The sequence below is a fragment of the Scomber scombrus genome, chromosome 3 (assembly GCF_963691925.1).
Source record: "Scomber scombrus chromosome 3, fScoSco1.1, whole genome shotgun sequence".
Taxonomy (NCBI): domain Eukaryota; kingdom Metazoa; phylum Chordata; class Actinopteri; order Scombriformes; family Scombridae; genus Scomber; species Scomber scombrus.
The window spans coordinates 15,748,100-15,766,723 of NC_084972.1; the positions used below are offsets into that span (position 1 = coordinate 15,748,100).

The 18,624-nt window shown below is 39.4% G+C and overlaps 1 protein-coding gene across 1 annotated transcript in view; it reads left to right on the forward strand.

Annotated features, from left to right (window-relative positions):
• The window catches only part of slc4a8 (solute carrier family 4 member 8), a 40,501-nt gene that overhangs the window by 2,199 nt on the left and 19,678 nt on the right, over positions 1–18,624 (forward strand). The window contains exons 2-6 of the mRNA XM_062443115.1: positions 12,598–12,679; positions 15,067–15,219; positions 15,757–15,892; positions 16,228–16,388; positions 18,446–18,622. Coding sequence (XP_062299099.1) covers positions 12,598–12,679; positions 15,067–15,219; positions 15,757–15,892; positions 16,228–16,388; positions 18,446–18,622 — 709 coding nt within the window. The remainder of the gene's footprint in view (positions 1–12,597; positions 12,680–15,066; positions 15,220–15,756; positions 15,893–16,227; positions 16,389–18,445; positions 18,623–18,624) is intronic.

The following is an 18,624-nucleotide window of genomic DNA, read 5'->3' on the forward strand; positions in this document are numbered from 1 at the left end:
GAAATAACTGTGATTTAACATTCATTAATGTACAGTCCTTCAAGTTTAAACTAATCACATAAAGTCATAGTGACTTGATCATTTGTTAAAAGGAACCCCAACTATTTATACTATTAATACACTATAATTGCCCTCTCCTACTAAACTACATTGTTAGAAACACATGAAATATTTTCATTATTTTAATCGTTTAACATTTACATATTTTGACATACGGAGGCCACCAGTACACTACGTATGCAATGACCTCTGGGTTGATGGAATTAATTCTAAACCTGCATTAATTCATATGAAAATGAAATCATTGTGACTTATACTTTAGTTACACATTGCTTATAAGTATATATGCATATTATATTATATTAGCCATATGTTATTTGTACCCTTATTATAAAGTGTTAGAGAAAACACATTATAAACCCTCACTAGTAAATAAATAAGTAAATGATGAGAAAACTGCTCTTGATGTCCAAGAGCAGCGAATAAAATATAAAGCAAAAACTAAGAGAAATAATGTTTATGGTTAAATACATACAAGATGCCAGTATTATGCTTTGTATGTCAATATTTTGTTTACCTATTGACTGTGTTACCAGTGATATAAGAAAACAACTCACAATATCACATTTAAACACTGTATTAACAGAATCTTCATTTCATTGGGTATTGAGTAATGTTCTGTGGCACTGATGTGTAGTCTTTACCTGCACCACAGAGAAGCTCTGTATTAGTAAAACACATACTTCTCCAGTTTAATGTGCACTGCTGATTGTCTTCATATTTATGACCATACACAGAGACAATTGGAAATAAAGACACCAAAAGAAAGCAAAATAAAAGAAGCATATCAATAATCACAGTCACAGATCAAACAACATTACAATGTCATACAAAACTGTATGGCACAAATACTGAGTCAAACTAAAACAATGTGAAGAGCCTGGGATATGTGTTGATTGCACATAATTGCACACGAAGGGTTATTATTAGTTAGTTATTTTATTGTAAATCTAAGAGATAACATATAAATAATACAACTTTTAACATCAGTATGCCTGAGTGTGAAAGATTGTAACTCTTAGTTTTGTTATATGTGGCATTCCACATCATAAATCTCAGGTTGTCTAACACTAGTTTGTCGCAGCTCCTTTTCCCATTTCCTTTCCTATTTGGCATTCCTCCTAAAAAGCTTTCATTTTAATCACTTTTGCGGCACAGAATGCATTTAGTAAGACATATCTACAGTCTGCCAGATGTATTTTAAATGATGATGATGAATGATGTATTTTAAAGAGAAACACTGTTTTGTATACATCTCCAAAGGAAAAGTCCATCAGATTTATTAATAATGAGTTCTCTGTCTGTCTCAAAATTCTCTTCAGTGCTTTATACTATTCAAAATAATTCATCATGGTTGACAACTATTTGTTCGGCATGCCCAAATCCTGAGTATAATGGGGATCATTTAGTCTAAACACACACACACACGCACACGCACACACACACACACACACACACACACACACACACACACACACACACACACACACACACAGTAGAGTCAGTAGAGCTGATAGCAGATCCAGATAACTTTCACATTTCAATCAGGAAAGATTCAATTGAAAGAGAGGCCCAAAGAGAAATTTATTAACTTTGTTTGACAGTGTGTGCACCGTAGAAGAAATATCTGAGGAGTCTTTGGCCATTAGTCCCTATTGTGAAATCATCATTTTAAAGAGGTCACTGTGCAATGAACTTTACTCCCAGTGGGGTCTCGAAACTGGTGGTGGTGAAGGGGTGAAAGCAGTGATGTGGAGCAGGAATCTCACGAGTCAGTGCAAGGACTCATTCATTACCCTGAGACATCATATGACATGATGACTGGAAATCATCAAACACCACCAATTCGTCTCATGAGTCTTTGGTAAGAGTCCAGGCAAGAGGGCGAGGAAGAGGGCGAGGACTCCAGAGGAGTCCTGCCCTTGCCTGGCGGCAAGGACCCTATTGAATTTGTATCGTTTTTTTGTTTTTTTTCTTCTACCGCCTCTTTGCGCCTCAATTTGACCCCCTAAACCTGCTCCAAAACTCACCAAATTCGGAACGCACATCAGGTCTGCCGAAAAAATCGATAAAATGGAAAAACAAACAACGTCGAACTCTCTAGCGCCACCTAGAAACACTAAAACGGCCCCTACGCCTGATAGGAATGTCGTAGAAAGATCAAACCAAAACTAAATTTTTTGTCTTATCAAGACCTACAAATAACGCGCTGACACCCCTGGCCTAAATCCAACAGGGAGGGCACAATTTGCTGTTACATGTGGGATTTTCGACGATTCTTGGCCTGCTACAAACGTTATCTTGTCCGAGGGCGTTCATCGTGGCAACTTAAATGGCTGACTTAGCACACCCTGCTGCACAAAAGTTCTGAACAACTTTTTCATTACTCGTCCGGTTTGGATTTTAGAAGCCCTCAAAGGTCAAGTGCCCAAAAACCCTCGCCAAAACGCTCCCATAGACAATGAATGGGAGGAGAGTCTCATGCCACTTTGACCCTAAATTTGACCACTTAAACATGCTCCAGGACAGACCAAATTCAACATGCACATCAGGTCTGGCCATATGTTTGATAAAATGGAAACACTAACCCCAAAAGTGCCAAAATGGGCTCTCTAGCGCCACCTAGAAACACTAAAACGGCCACTATGCCTGATAGGAATGGCGTAGAAAGATCAAACCAAAACTCAATTGTTTTTCTTATCAAGACCTACAAATCCCACGCTGACACCCCTGACCTAAACCCACAGGAAGTGCACAGTTTGCCGTTACATGTGGGATCTTCGACGATTTTTCAGGCTTTTCAAAATATATATATTATTCCTGCATACTTTCAGTTACAGACTCCATTCAAACGTCAAAATGTAGCCACAAGTCTCATCTATAGATGTGTGTAATTTGGTCCGGCTATGTTTTATAATTTTTGATCTGCGGACACACATGTGCACCCTGTTCCTCTCCCATTCAATCCCACATCTCCTTTCTGTCTGCCCATGCTCTGTTGTCATGCTCTCCAGTCGTTAACTACCATGGCAACGACTGTGCGTGTGTATGTAGCTGGCTCAGCCAGGTTCATTTGTGGTCTTAGTGTGCCATTTATTATTATGTTTCTTCAACCGCCTCTTTGCGCCTTAATTTGACCCCCTACACCTGCTCCAAAACTCACCAAATGCACATCAGGTCTGGCCATAAGTTCAATAAAATGGAAAAACAAACAACGTCGAACTGTCTAGCGCCACCTAGAAACAATAAAACGGCCACTACGCCTGATAGGAATGTCGTAGAAAGATCAAATCAAAATTCAATTGTTTTTCTTATCAAGACCTACAAATTACACGCTGCCACCACTGACCTAAATCAAACAGGAAGTGCACAGTTTGCCTTTATATGTATGATTTTGGACGATTTTTCAGGCTTTTTCAAAATATATATATTATTCCTGCATACTTTCAGCTATAGACTTCATTCAAACGTCAAAATGTAGCCACAAGTCTCATCTATAGATGTTTTATTCGGTCTGGCTATATTTTATACTATTTGATCTGCGGCCCCACATGTGCACCCTGTTCCTCTCCCATTCAATCCCGAATCTCCATTCTGTCTGTGCATGCTCTGTTGTCATGCTCTGCAGTCGTTAACTACCATGGCAACGACTGTGTGTGTGTGTATGCAGCTGGCTCAGCCAGGTTCATTTGTGGTCTTAGTGTGCCACCCAGTGGAGAAAACTTGTCATGATACCTGATAAGGAAGTTTTCTGATTCTTGTTCAAGTTTATTGACTGTATTATTATGATTTTAGATATGTGTGCAGTCTGTCAACTATTTCACTGACATGGCTGTCAAAGTCTAGATCAAACACGAATGACATGAGCATGAACTAGAAACATATCTACAGGTCTCACTGGAAATAAGTGACTGTTTGACTCATCAAAGTGGCAGTTCATTTCAGTTGTTCAGTCTAAATGTCTACACAGACGGACAGAGGCAGAGAGAGAGAGAGAGAGAGAGAGAGTGTGTGTAACGTGTTTCTACTTATTGCAGTGTCCAATAAATTCCCGGGTCTGAATGCGTCTAAATGCACCTGACGGAAATCTTTCCACTTCGCCGCGGCCCGACGTGCGCAATTGGGCGAGGTCCCGCCCAACGCTGCTCGCAGCTTTAATTTTAACTTCTTATTGTCTCATATTGATAAATGTTTTGCAAAGCCTTGGGTTTCAAAATTTGATATTGCACCTCTGCAGTTTTTATTATACTGCATATTTCACCCATAAAACCAACCAAAGCTGCTTTAATCTTTCTAGAAAAACAATTACAGAGCGAAGGCTGTGGAGAGGCAGAATTGTGTATGTGGCATTGAACAAGGTGTGTATGACTTATGTGACTTGTGGGCTGAGGCAGTCAAAACAGCCGCCCTCTCATCCTTTCTCCTACAGCTCTCTCCTTTCCTGTCTCACTTTTTCATTGTTACATTATTTCATCCATTCATGTTTACCTTACCTCTGAGTGAAGTACTGTCACATGTGTCTATGTAGCAGATTGTAGTGATGGTACAATGCCATGAAGGGGCAGTTGTAGCCTGTGGCTGAGGCACCCCAGTGTCAACCCTGCCTCTCAGACACAAAGCCCAGTATGGAAGTGACAGGCCCAGTTGTCCGAGTCAGGATCTGTGTCCCTGCTGTCAGTTAAGGGTGCTTCTGAGAGGGGAGGGAGAGAGCAGTCAGTTTAGAAACAGGAAGGGGGGATGGTGTTGGGGGTGGGCACATAAAAATAGAAGACTTCAGAGAAACACAATGAAGAGGATTAATGGAAGTTCTCTCAATAGAAATACTCAACAAGTGTTTCGTTTTCAGGAAAGATGTCATTGTACAGTAGCTGCAAGTTGAGTCAGTAGTGACAGAAATCCCTAAAGACTCAGTTGAGAAGAAGCCTACACTGTGCTGCGGAATTATGGATGCATTTTTATGAATTTACCATTCACTGTCTTGCGGGGCTGTTCTCTACACTCTTTATATAGTTATGTCTTGTTCGTACAGAATGAAAATGTGCCCCAACAACAGTGGCAAGATGTACAACTTGCCAGGCTGTTGCTGTTTGGAGAATGAGTCTGCTTTGCTCAGTGTCTCTGATATGTCTTGTCAGTTATCCCCCCCAGGTCTCAAGCCTCTTCATAGTTGCTAGCAGACCTCATCCCTCTGACTTTGACTCTGGCCACTGCACCCTCACAGTCCTGATGGAGAGTAAGGGCATTTTGGCAGCACATTGATTGTCCCCCTCAGTGAGGAGACTGGGAAACAAATCATTGCTGCTCTATTTATTTAGAATGACAACCAGTTCAATATGTTTCACTTTGATGCACTTTGATAATACTTTTTGATATTGTTTAAAGTTGCTGCCAAGAATCCTAAGAATGACGAAACTACTCTAGCCACACACTAACAACACATCTTTGATGGGTTTCCTGGGTAGTAGAGTCATTCGCTCAAGTGACACAAATGAAGGTTTATTGCAGTAAAAAAGGGAAAAATACAAAGCAACATCAATTTTGAGATCATAAAGCAATAGCATAAGTGTGTAACATATGATTGGTCAGTAATACTTTGGTTGCAGTTAACAAATTAGATCCAATGCAGGAACGTGTGTGTGTGTGTGTACAATGACTGTCAGCATCAAAGGGAGGTTTATCAGCATCATAAGTAGGACACTTTGCACGACTGCACTGTTCTATTCTGCTCTGGGAATCTAACATCTTTCTGGGACAATCTGCCCTGCCAGAAAAAACATCTTGTATTTGTTTAGTTATCAAACGTAGGCGAGTGATAGCATCCCTCTATTTTTGGCTTTTACATGCTGAGAAACTATATAAGGGGGCCTAAAGTCTTCATCTTCTGAATTTGTTAGAGGGCCACGAATGCATCACATTGAAGGATTCATTAAGGTGCTTATTTTTACTAAACCAGGTTGAGAATGTTTTTGATAATCATGTTGGAACATTTTAGAGGGCCAGACTGAATCTTTTGGGCTGCAAATCTTAACTACAGCAAAGTATCAAAGAGCTGTGTGTTTATAAGAATACAATACTCCTAAATTGTGATGTTTGTTTTTTGCGTTTGCATATTCACATGACAGTATCCTTAGGCATTTTTACTTTGGACTATCATGTGCCTCTCTTTTTATATCTAGCCACAAGATAGCTCCATTGATATGCTTGTAAAGGACATAAACTCAAGGACAGACAGCCATTTTGTTGCTAGCTGTGGACAGCTTCTATGTTGGGGAGGCAGTAATCTGTGTGAAAAATTATTTTTGAGTCATAAATCCTCCCCAGCACTGTGACTGATACCAAGCTAGAGGACAAGAGTAAAGAAAAGGGGTGGTTGCCAGGCGATAGAAGCAGGCAGTGAAACACAAATTATCTGCCCTGTCAGTCGAAAATAATGCACATGTGCATGCTCAGAGGGTCGCAGATGTGCTCGCCCTCTCCCACACAGAAAGCAAGAAAAACTTCAAGTGCCATGTGAGCTTTTAATTAGCTGTAGCACCTAATGTGACACAAGGGAGGTGAGTTGTGAATGACAAGAAACCATTAACCTGTTGAAAAAACACATAGCTGCATGCATTTGCCATTAGGAAGGTGCTCCTTAAGAGCACCAGTGAACTGCGACGGGGATGAAAACAAACAGACTATTTTATATCTTGATTGGACTCATGCAGGAGAAGGAACATCATACTCATGATTTCCAGAAATGTTATCGCAAAAGACGATCTAAAAGAAGAAATGTTTTTGTTTCATTCATGTCATGTACCCTGCTCTCTGAAACACAATTTCACCCACTCTGTAGTTATCGAATGAGCCCCAGGAGAATGATTTCCCCTCTTTATTGTTTGTGTGTGTGTGTGTGTGTGTGTGCACCAAATGGATCCAAACTAATGGTCTACCGTTCTTTCTAGGACACAGAGCTTTTATGTTAACCCCCCCCCCCCCTCTCTCTCTCTCCTCTCTCTCTCTCTCTCTCTCTCTCTCTCTCTCTCTCTCTCTCTCTCTCTCTCTCTCTCTCTCTCTCTCTCCTCCATGCCCTCATTGTGGCGTCCATATGTATGTTTGGTAAAGCTCCAGTACTAATGGAGCCTGAAGGCTGAGCCCAAGCCCACACACCGCACAGAAGCCCTAATTCACCATCCACAGCTGCTCTGACTGATAACACTGTGTGTGTGTGTGTGTGTGTGTGTGTGTGTGTGTGTGTGTGTGTGTGTGTGTGTGTGTGTGTGTGTGTGTGTGTGTGTGTGTGTGTGTGTGTGTGTGTGAGAGAGAGAGAGAGAGAGAGAGAGAGAGAGAGGTTTGTGCAAGTTATAATCTATGGCCCCCACCATGGCTCTGTAATATCAGTAGCCTAACTGTGCTATGTATTGATAAAACGATGACGCTGTCCGTGGTGCTGAAGTGGCAGATGGATTTGTAATGGTTGCTTTTTTCTCTCAGTCCCGCCCTTCTGTCAATTTTGTCTTTGAACCATAATATTGTCTAAACTATATACTATTAATATTCATATTGTACTATATTGTGGCCTATATACTCTCACCCTTATGATCAAATAGCAATGTATTATTGTGGAAGAGCGAAACATCATAGAGACATACCGCTGCCTGTAGTATTACTATATGTTCTTATGATATTTCTATGATCATTAAGTAGCATCTGTGCTGTTGAAAATACACCTTGAGACCTAGCCACCTCTGTAACTAAATATTTTAGGTGAGACATGACTAAAGATGTAGTTTTTAGTATCTGGGAGTGAACAGGTAACATGAGGAAATTAACCTGCATTCACTGCACCATGCTCAGATGCACTAATTACATAATTTGAGGTAAAATGTATACTATCAAAACTATGACACTTCTGCAATCCTAAACCAAATGTTTTTAAGAGTAACAGTTTACTCAATGAATACACATGTTTGTGGGCAAGTTTGCAGAAATGACTTGGGTGCTCCATTTTGGTCTGTACAGTTTGTCATGGATATTCTCATCTGTAATGAAAGCATAAATGTGGCTGTTTTCCTACAATTATTTAAAAATCTACAGTATATTTGTCAGCTGTATGTATTTTAAGTTATTAATTAAGGATATATTGTTCTCATTGCACATTTCTATGATCCTCAAACATCTGTTTGTGTACATAGTTAGGCCTCATGCAGTAAAGGCTGCATTACTTCAAATTAGGCTATTTTTGTGTAGTTTTTAAAAAATATATATTAGAAATCCTTAGACTCCTGAGAGTGAGAGAGTCAAGGACAATTTTGTACTTCTTTTAATTGTGAAACGTTAAGGTTTTGCGTACAAAAACCCCCCCGTCAGAAATGAAAGATTCCATGGGAAATTCCAAGAGTCATTATTATAGTCATTGTATTTAAACTATTTAAACTATTATTATAAAAATATAAAAAGAAAGGAGAAACTAGGTATTTTAACTGGGCATGTTTAATATATTTATTTTATTATTTACAAAGATTAAGGTTTATACTACACAGCATCATTTATCTTCACATCACTTTACCATTGTACTGACTGTTAACCAATGAGCACTTCTACTAGACTAAGTGCTGGTTCAATGATTTGCTTAAAAGCACTTGGACAGTATGCACAAGCCCATTTCATAACCTATTTTCTGTCACAACACTTACACCCCCTGTATAAACATAATTATAAAAGCCTGAGTCACATTCAGTGGTTGGTCCCAGCATGACCTCCTAATTAAGAGGCCTTATCCTGCAAAAGGACAGAATTGTCTTGGGACAAAGAAATGTTCAGTCATGGAAAGAGAAAGAAATCCCTTAGCACTGATATAATGGAGACTAACGGCTATGGAAAGAGGCAGAAAGCCAGCGCCAAGCCACCCGCACCTGTGAATTCAATGGATGTCTTTGGATCCCAAAGCTGTTTTCAACAATTATGTGAATTGTAAATGACTATCTGAGTTGATATCAAAGTGGCTGGAATTTTGATCAGGTAAGAAATGTATCCGTCTGTACCACATGTTAATTTGTTTTTTCTTTTCAGGCTTGTGTTAATATCATTTAGTTTTTAGAAGCATCGAGCAGCTAATGCAATAAGACAGAAGATATAAAAAACAGCTGAGGACTTAAGTGTGCATGTAAATACAGGCCCCAAAAGAGAGAGGCACACACACAGCACCAACTACCCATTTATCTCATGTCATAACTGCAGGCGGAAACCAAGATGATTAAAAAAAGGGATTTTTTAGTCAATATACTGCGTGTGGTGTTTTATCAGTCAAACCCCAGGAGAATTTAGATAAATCACTGCTTGCTCTTGCTCCATACACACAATCCCAATACACACAATCCTACACACATACAGGGTGCCTTAAAGCGAATTTAGTTTTTAATGAGGGGACCAATCACTTTCATTAACAGGACATGTCGTTTTATATTTCTAATAGGAGAGAGTTTAACGTTTTCCTCCAGAATAAATGAGGATCCTGCTCTTACCTACTGCTCTCACGGACCAAGACATTTTCATTTCCAGTCCTCTTATACAAACTCTCTTCTTTCTCTTCTCTTCTTTCCAGTTACACTTTAGGAAGAGAAATTGCAATTATTTTTGCCTCTGTGGCCATCATTTAGCAGTCTGTGAAGCAATGCATTTTGCATTCGCGACACGTTGCAATTTAGACTGACCAATAACAGTGAACCACTGCATGACAGAGACTGTAAATCTTCACGGTTTACCAGTTCAGTTCAGTTCAGTTCAATTTAATGGACTTTACTGGCATGAACGTTTTGAGAACAATGTTACCACAGCATCAAAATCTATTTGATACAGTACAAAACAATATACTATATCAGATTGTACACATTGGGGAATTAAGATATACCCTGTCTCCTATTTTTAATTAGAGAGGTCATTAAGTGCTTTAAAACCTGAGATTAAGAGTTGAACTTGTTAAAGTATATGTTTCTTATTTTATTGAATATTTTACACTGTAGGAGAAAGTGCTCCTCTGTCTCAGCCTCACCTGTCCAACAATGACCACATATTCTGTTTTCTTTTCTTTGCCATTTTATGCACATCCAATTTTGATGACTAGTTTGTGGTCACTGAGCCTGTACTTGGTTAGGATCTGTCTCTGTTTTTATATCTCTGACTTTACGACCAGATAAAATTTTAATCTACTTTTGCTTTTAGTCTCTTCTTTCCAATGTTCCAGGTAGGTTTCTTTCCATTGTATTTTTAATCTGGTTTACTCTGATTGGTGTTTAAAAAGCAGTGTTTTGTGAGACTGGCCGGAGTGTTTCTGAAAGGGGGCAATTAGTCTCAGCGTTAACTGACATAGGGGACTCTTTTTATGGACTCAGCTCTTGAGGGTGGAGGGTGTCTAGGCAGCTGGAAAATTTGATTGCTCTCTTTTGAATGTTAATTTTCAGTGGGTATCTGTCTAATTCTGCTCTACATATATTTGTTGGTGTTTTTCTGTCTGTCTTGTGATATTAGTTTTCTTCATATTTACTGCCAGGGCCACTTTGTTCTTACTCTAAATGGGAGACATATTTTCTTTCCTACACATTCTGTAGAAAAGCACCCAGGCAAGCACACACATACTGTATACCTTGCATGCACAAGTGCAGTGCTTATGCTTATTTGCAGCTTATGCATAAACTATCATAAACTAACTAAATGAAATAAAGTGCGTTTCAGTCAGTAAATTGTGTGTTTGTTTGTGAAGTATATTTTGGAGTTAGTTGCTTAGTTCAAATAATCAGTCTTCATCATATTCTTTGGTATCATTTTCTTGTTTCCTCCATTAATCATGGAAATAATATTACAATATTATAACATGGTCAAGTAATGTGGAAACTTTACCAAAATTATGTGTAAATGTGTAGGACCTGATGCATCTTTATGCCTTTTTACACAAATAAACGGTACAGCTGTTGCCCCTCTACATGTTAAACTTATTCTTTGAAATCATGTGTCATCTATTTTAGGTCTTCTGTGTTCAGAGGTCAGCCAAATTTTCACACTGTTGACAATAACATTAGTTAACTATTTGACTTTTATTGTTGAACAATAACTCTACTCCACTAATATACTCATTAACTGTATTGTTTCTCAATTGTATGATACTGTGTTTCTATTCATTTATTAATAAATATTTTCACATTTATTTATTTTGCTAAGGTTAACACTGTGAGTCATTTATCACATTTAAAGACTGGGTGTCAGTTTCGCCAAACATTTTGATCTTAAGTTCAATTATCAGTTCCAGCCAAATTCGGCATCAACCACTCTTACACACTGAAAAAGCACATCCAGTACATACAGATCATGTATGTTTTTAGAGTGGGAGGAAACTTATGTAGAGTGCTGCATTGAAAAAACCATTGTGTGTGTGTGTGTGTGTGTGTGTGTGTGTGTGTGTGTGTATGTGTGTGTGTGTGTGTGTGTGTGTGTGTGTGTGTGTGTGTGTGTACAGTTAATCAAATACATCTGTATATTACTGTTGGCAGCCATGTGGGACCAATGAACTATCTGTATTTATTTATAGATTGTTACTATTGATTTTATTGGCAGCAGTTATAGCCAGCATTGAAAATTCTTACATACAGTATATTCAAACATAGAAAGGAAGCATCTAGCTGCATTTACATTCAGGAGTGTGTCTATTATCCAGCTTAATCAAAATGTCCCTTTACGCCAGAACTGATTTATACTTTGGTGCAGTGGTACTCACTCACACACTCTTAAACAGTCTTAAACAGCATGTGGGAGGTTACTACCGATTAGAAAATTAAAGATTTACTGGTAGCAGAGGAATTAAGACATTTGCTGTACATAGAGACACTGCAGCAGCACAGTAACTCTAGAGCCAAACTAGATTACTACTCTGCAGTGGTATAATTATCATAGGCAAGATACAGGGACACCATTACATGTGAGAAAGCAACATTTTATGAGAATACCTTGTTACTGGGATAGTAAAATACAGCAACAACACAGCATCCTGCGGCAGTCGGCTACCAGCAGCGCACTGATGGATGTGCCACTCTGCTAATTTGATTGGATTTTTATTTCCCCTGGTTAGTAGAGCCTAGCACATTCTCCAAATGACTCATTCTCATACTGTGTACCTCTGGCATGTGTTTGTGCGTGTGCTTATATGGATGTGTGTATGCATGCGTGCCTGTCCGTCCCTGTGTGTCTCTGCCAGACAGTCTGAGAATAGACTGTCTGGAATTTGATGCTCATCTTTGAAAAGCTCGTGCCAGTTTTGCCAATTAGTGGCTCTATTACAGTGTCACTCGCCTGTCTTTAACAGGACACTTCTGCACATGATGACCTTTTAGGATTACTTTCAGAGACTGACCTTGTTTTACAAAGTTGTACTTTTCCATGAGCACAATATGGCTACTGGAAACAGAAGTATTATCTACATATATTACACATTATCTGCACTGAATTTCACTCATAGGAACAGTAACATTATACTCACACGTGTGTTTTGTGTGTCTGCGTTTCCATCAGAGGCCTGATGAGGAGGTGGTAGTCGACCAGGGAGGGACCAGCTCAGTGCTAAACATCCACTATGAGAAGGAGGAACTTGAAGGTGAGTCACCTGCACAGGTTGAATAGTCAAACCCTACATGTAGAGCATTAATGTGATTTTTTCAAATGATTCTGATGGCATACATTTTTGTATGGCTATAAATATATTGTATCAAAACATTTCTATAGACTTGAATTTTCATTGGTGAAGAATGTGTCCTTTTTGCTACATCATATTATTGTTGTATTATTGCATAAAGTACTTTTCTCTTTTTTGTTCTTTGCGCATGCTCCCCTAAGCCATTCACCTTACATTTAAGTTGTATTTTGTGGTGCAAATGTTATTGTTAATTGCAGAGTATGTCAATGTCACACAGAGAAAACAATAGGGTTTAAACTGGAGGGACACATTTATTTTCCTGGTCATTATTGTCAACTTTAAAGGTGTAATCTGCTCTTTGTACTGCTCTCCAAGGCCTTAAACATTCCACCATGCTGCACAGCTGAGTGCACTCCATCACGGATGTAGCAGCAGGTGTTTTGCCATTAACAGCTGATAGAAAAGTTCTGCTGTTATATCACTGATTCGGGAGTGGCCAGAAGAGAGGCATGTTTTCAAACCATTGTGCAGAAGAAACTGAGTTAGTGTTGATTTACCTCATAACTACATTAGGGTTTGTGTCCTTTTCATCAATTACCAGCAAACAGAGCTGTCTTTATGTCTACATCTCAGTAGCAGAACTCTACTGTTTGTTTGTTTTCAGTGTGAACAACATTGTCCATATTTTTATTTTGTTATGCTAACAGTGGTTTAGTAACAACTTGTTAAGTGTGGTGGTAAGTAGTACTCCTTGCACCCACTTAGCACTATGTGTTACTAACAACCCTCACAGTTTGCATCTCATCAAACTCTAATCATGAATCATATTTTATTAGCTTAATAGATATTTTGCATGAAAGACATTGGTGTGTTCATCAGATAGCCTAGAGGAAGTTAAGCAAAAAGCTTTTTATTTTCCCTCTGAAATGCGGTGGAGCATTTAACAAAGTAATATCTAAAACAATGGAACTACAAGAGGTAGCAGTAGTATACTGCATAGTTGAAATGGCTACAGGTGATCTGACCTCACTCAGCCTTCAGCTGATCTCCTGAGATCACTTATGTTGTAAATATTTTATGAGACTGTACAGTGTGGTGGAGCATAGTTTTCTGTATGATTCATTAATTTTTTTCATACTCATATTGTGCTTGTGTGCGTGGGTGCACTTGCATATAGTTTACAATTTAAGTTGTTGTGTTGTGTTGTTTGATTAATAATGAAACCTCCATATCCTTAGTAGGCTTGGGAAGGCATAATAATATGTCCAGAGATGGACCTCTCAGCTGTAGCTCAGTAGCTTTGTATTCTCATTGCAGCCCAAAATATATTTGTTATGCACACATACACACACAGACACACACGTATCAAACTGACTCAGACTCTTCTCAAAACTTATGTTACAATATACAACATTTCATTTTAGTAGTCTCTGCTCTGATATTCAAATTAAACTCTATCATTGTCAGTGTCATGTGCCTTCAGTCTCTTGTTATCACAGCATGTTGCATTCAACACTGAAAGCACTAATGACGTTGGCAGCGGTTGAAACTAATGTGGGACAGGAAGAGTGTTGATTCTCCCCATGGAGCTTCAGGTTAACATCTAACCCTCTGTTTAATAGCTTTCACTTTCAGTCTTTCTTCAGCCTTCTGAGCTGAGAGACAGTGAACCCTATTTAACTCTGCTTTGCCGATTAGCAGTACACTCTGCTGCTCTATTCTGTTTTATTGTATTTTCTCTTTCTGTTGTCTGTCTGGCCAAACCAAAATGTACTTGTGTATGTAGTTACAGAATACCCAAACACCACACCCCAATGATAGAGGCTAATAAGTACTATTAGTATGTCACCTTTAACAGAGGTGTGATGATCAGGCAAACATTTAACACAAAAGATGTTTTACAAATGACCATAGAATAAACACACTCATGGTTTATTTCTTACCAGTCAGCTCGCACCTTCTTTGACGTTTTTCAAGAATGCCTAAAGCTCGTCTTAAGACATCAGGCAGACTTTGCCTTTATTATATTAGTATTCATATTTAGTTCAGAAGCATTTTGTCTCCATTGTATCCCTCTAATGAGCAGTTACCGAACTCCCGAGAACCTCTACTGGCATTAATATGATGATGTTTTATGTTTTTTCCAATGCTCTGTCGAACTGTGTTTTGCCAAATAAAATCTGGTTGCAACTAAAACACTGATATTTAAATTGAATTTTTGGTGAACAATTAGAGATTAGTGATGATATAGCAAAATAGTTTTAAATGTTTGCCTGTCACAAAATAAGTGTATAAAGCCATTACTCAGTGAAAAAAGTAAAATCACTTCTCTTGTCTTTCTTCTTCAGGTCACAGGACTTTGTTTGTGGGTGTACGGATGCCCAGGCAGAGCCACCGTCACCACAAGGCCCACGGCTCTCGACACCGCAAGAAAGACAGAAGGGCTGGAAGCATCGCAACACAACAAAGCGAGGCAACTGAGACGACCACATCCACTCATGGTACCACACATACAAATACAAACACAAACCTCGTCATAAACTATTACTTGCTGACAGTGTCTTTTAGTTTCAGTTTCAAAGAGATAGAGGCAAAGTATTTATTGTATTTGGTCATAGCTTAGTGTCAAACATACAGAGGAGGTGGTAGTCATTAAACAAAAACTATCAATACTCACACACGCACACAAAGATACAGACACACAACCCTCTGGGCTAAAATTGACAAACCCACTAATTAGCTAACAAAGAGCAGGAAGTACTCAGCATGTTACGTGTGTGTGTGTGTGTGTGTGTGTGTGTGTGTGTGTGTGTGTGTGTGTGTGTGTGTGTGTGTGTGTGTGTGTGTGTGTGTGTGTGTGTGTGTGTGTGCATGTGTTTAGGTAGTTATGGCTCTGGTTTTGTCTTTTTGAAACTGACTGAGTATTAATTTAAAAGGCATGTCTTGACAAAGAATGTGGTGTTGTGTCTGTTTGTGAAAGTCTTTTGAGAACCACAGCTCACCTCTCAGTCCTCACTCACATCCTCTCACTTCATCAGATACGCCGTCCCAGCGGGTCCAGTTCATTCTGGGCACAGAGGAGGATGCTGAACATGTGTCCCACGAGCTGTTCACTGAGCTGGATGAGATCTGTGTGAAGGATGGCAAGGATGCTGAGTGGAAAGAAACAGCCAGGTCAGGATTTCCTCTGGGAGCTGTTGGCAACAAAGCGTGGCAGTAAAGCCTCTGACAGCCCAGCAGCTCTACAGCTGTGCTGTTACGAAGAGAAATGTTTGAGTGTTAGTTACATTTAAAGCTTACAAGATCATTTTTGGTCAGTTTACTCAAGGGGAAATGCTCCAGTGCTGTGAGCTCATTCATGTTAACGTGTCAAAAACTTTCCTGGGAGGAAGTGGTGTAAACCACAATGAGAAAGATGTTAAGTTGATTTGTGTGTGGGATGGGAAGTATCTTTTTTAAATGCATAAACTGAGCTGATCGCTGATCTCTTGTCTTTTTTTACTTCGCAGGTGGCTGAAGTTTGAGGAAGATGTGGAGGATGGTGGAGAGAGATGGAGTAAGCCCTACGTTGCTACTCTCTCTCTCCACAGTCTGTTTGAGCTGCGTAGTTGCATCATCAATGGCAGCGTACTGCTTGACATGCATGCTGACTGCATTGAAGAGATTGCAGGTGAGTGTATTTCCAGCTGACATCTAAAGCCTCTCAGCAGCAGAGTGCTATTCTAGAAAAATGACTGTCCACAATTTTGGCTGCATTTTAAATTACCACAAAATCCATCAATTGTTCTGTCCCCTGGAGGATTAAGTGGAAATAGTCACAAAATTATGTTGGTGCTATATTTTATAAAGACTGTGCAAGAAATCTGTTGATCATTTGTATAAAGGAAGTGACCAGTATCACTTTTTCAAATGAAGATTATTCTACATTTCATTTTCCCATCTTGTTCTTCTCTTTTAGTCTTATTGCCCCCTTTCCTTGAGTAAATATTACATTCATTGATATAAAATGGGCTTTATATCTCAACTGAGCTGCCCGCTAGATGTGTAATATAAAGCATTTTATCCTCCTGAGAGAGGAAACACACATATATAGCCCAGGCCTGGGGGGAGTATCATTATTGTGCACAGTGCACAAACACACATACAGATACACACAGAGACTCAACTTGTCAATCACAAACAAAAATCTAAATTGACACAAAATTACTTTCCTATGATGTCATAAATAAGCACAAAGGCTCAGTTTGTGCCGTTAAGCTGAACAAACATTACAGTTGTGTGTCCATAACTCATGCTGTGGTTGTGTTTTACTGGAATATCACTACTGAACTTCTGTTGAACTGGATTTGCATAAAATCTGCAATTAGACAAAGCTGCTACCACAGTCCAACCTCATTTGCAAGCAAGTATACAATTATTATTTTTTAAATTATTATTATTTGCAGTTATTTTAATTTATTTCATCCCGCTCCACCCATCTCTCTCACACACACACATGCATACAAATAACTATGTGTTACTAGCCTCTCGATCACACTGTCTTCCTAATGGTCAGAGTGTGACAGCTTTACAGCCTGAACAGCCTTGTTGCCTGCAATCTTTCCTCTTCTCCAGCTCTCCACTCCTCTTGTCACTTCCCCCTCTTCTCCATTTGACTCCTGCCAGCAGCACCTGGACTCCAAACAGCAGTCAAGATGGCAAAAGAGATAGAAACAAAAAAAGGATTATTTGTTAACTAAAATGGTTAAAAGCTTAATAAAAGATTATTATCTGCAGTGACTTTCATGCAAGAGAATGTAACAGAAAATGCAGAGGATGAGTTTCATATAAAGCAGGCTGTATACGCCAGTTCTTTCAACATGACAGATATAACTGAATGTATCTCATGGTGGTATGAGTTTCTGAGCGCTGATTGTCAGATGAGACACTGGAGGAGGCAGAGCTGTTGCTGCAGTCTCAAATTAGAAGGAACTTGATACATCTCAAGCCTATGAAGTATGAGCGGAGGCTACATTGGATGTTAAAGTCAAATGTGAGTTTTTATCTAATTTCAGGGCTTTTTGTGTGACTCTCTTGTCACTGCCCTTATTAACATGGCTAATTATACTGATGCTGAGCTCAACACATTACCACTGGCCTTGAAGTGTGCTCAGAATGAATATAGGCACTGCAGTGTGTGTGTGTGTGTGTGTGTGTGGTGTGTGTGTGTGTGTGTGTGTGTGTGTGTGTGTGTGTGTGTGTGTGTGTGTGTGTGTGTGTGTGTGTGTGTGTGTGTGTGTGTGTGTGTGTGTGTGTGTGTGTGTGTGTCAGACAGTCTGTTAGACTGTGGAGGATGGAGGGAAGGAAGGAGGGAAAGATCCAGTGCTGACTCAGCAAGTCACTGTGGACCATGAGAAGGAGGAGAGAGCTAAAGATGGAGAGATGCTGATCAATTGCTGCAGTCCCACATGACCAGAAGTGTTGGACATATATTGACCTGCTGTAACCCTTCTAACACACCCCTTCTCTGTTCCTTTAAATATTGAAAGATGTATGAGGAGATTATTACATTTTAATTATAGCAATTTCACACTTCTGTTGGGGCATTGGGATTCTTTATTAACTACTTTTTGTGTTCACTGAGCTTATTGATTTTAAATGGATTAAAATTCTGGTCAAAATTGAACAACTACATGCATACTGTTCAATTAGAAGCTGTCTGATGCCACTGATAGTACTTTACTTTAGACATGGTGCTAGACCACCAGGAGGCATCCCATGAGCTGAACGACAATGCGAGGGTGAAGGTACGTGAGGCTCTGCTGAAGAGACACCACCATCAGAATGAGAAGAAGAAGAACCTGATTCCCATGGTACGCTCCATCGCAGAGGTAACCCGCAAGCAGTCAGAGACCCATCTGACAGGT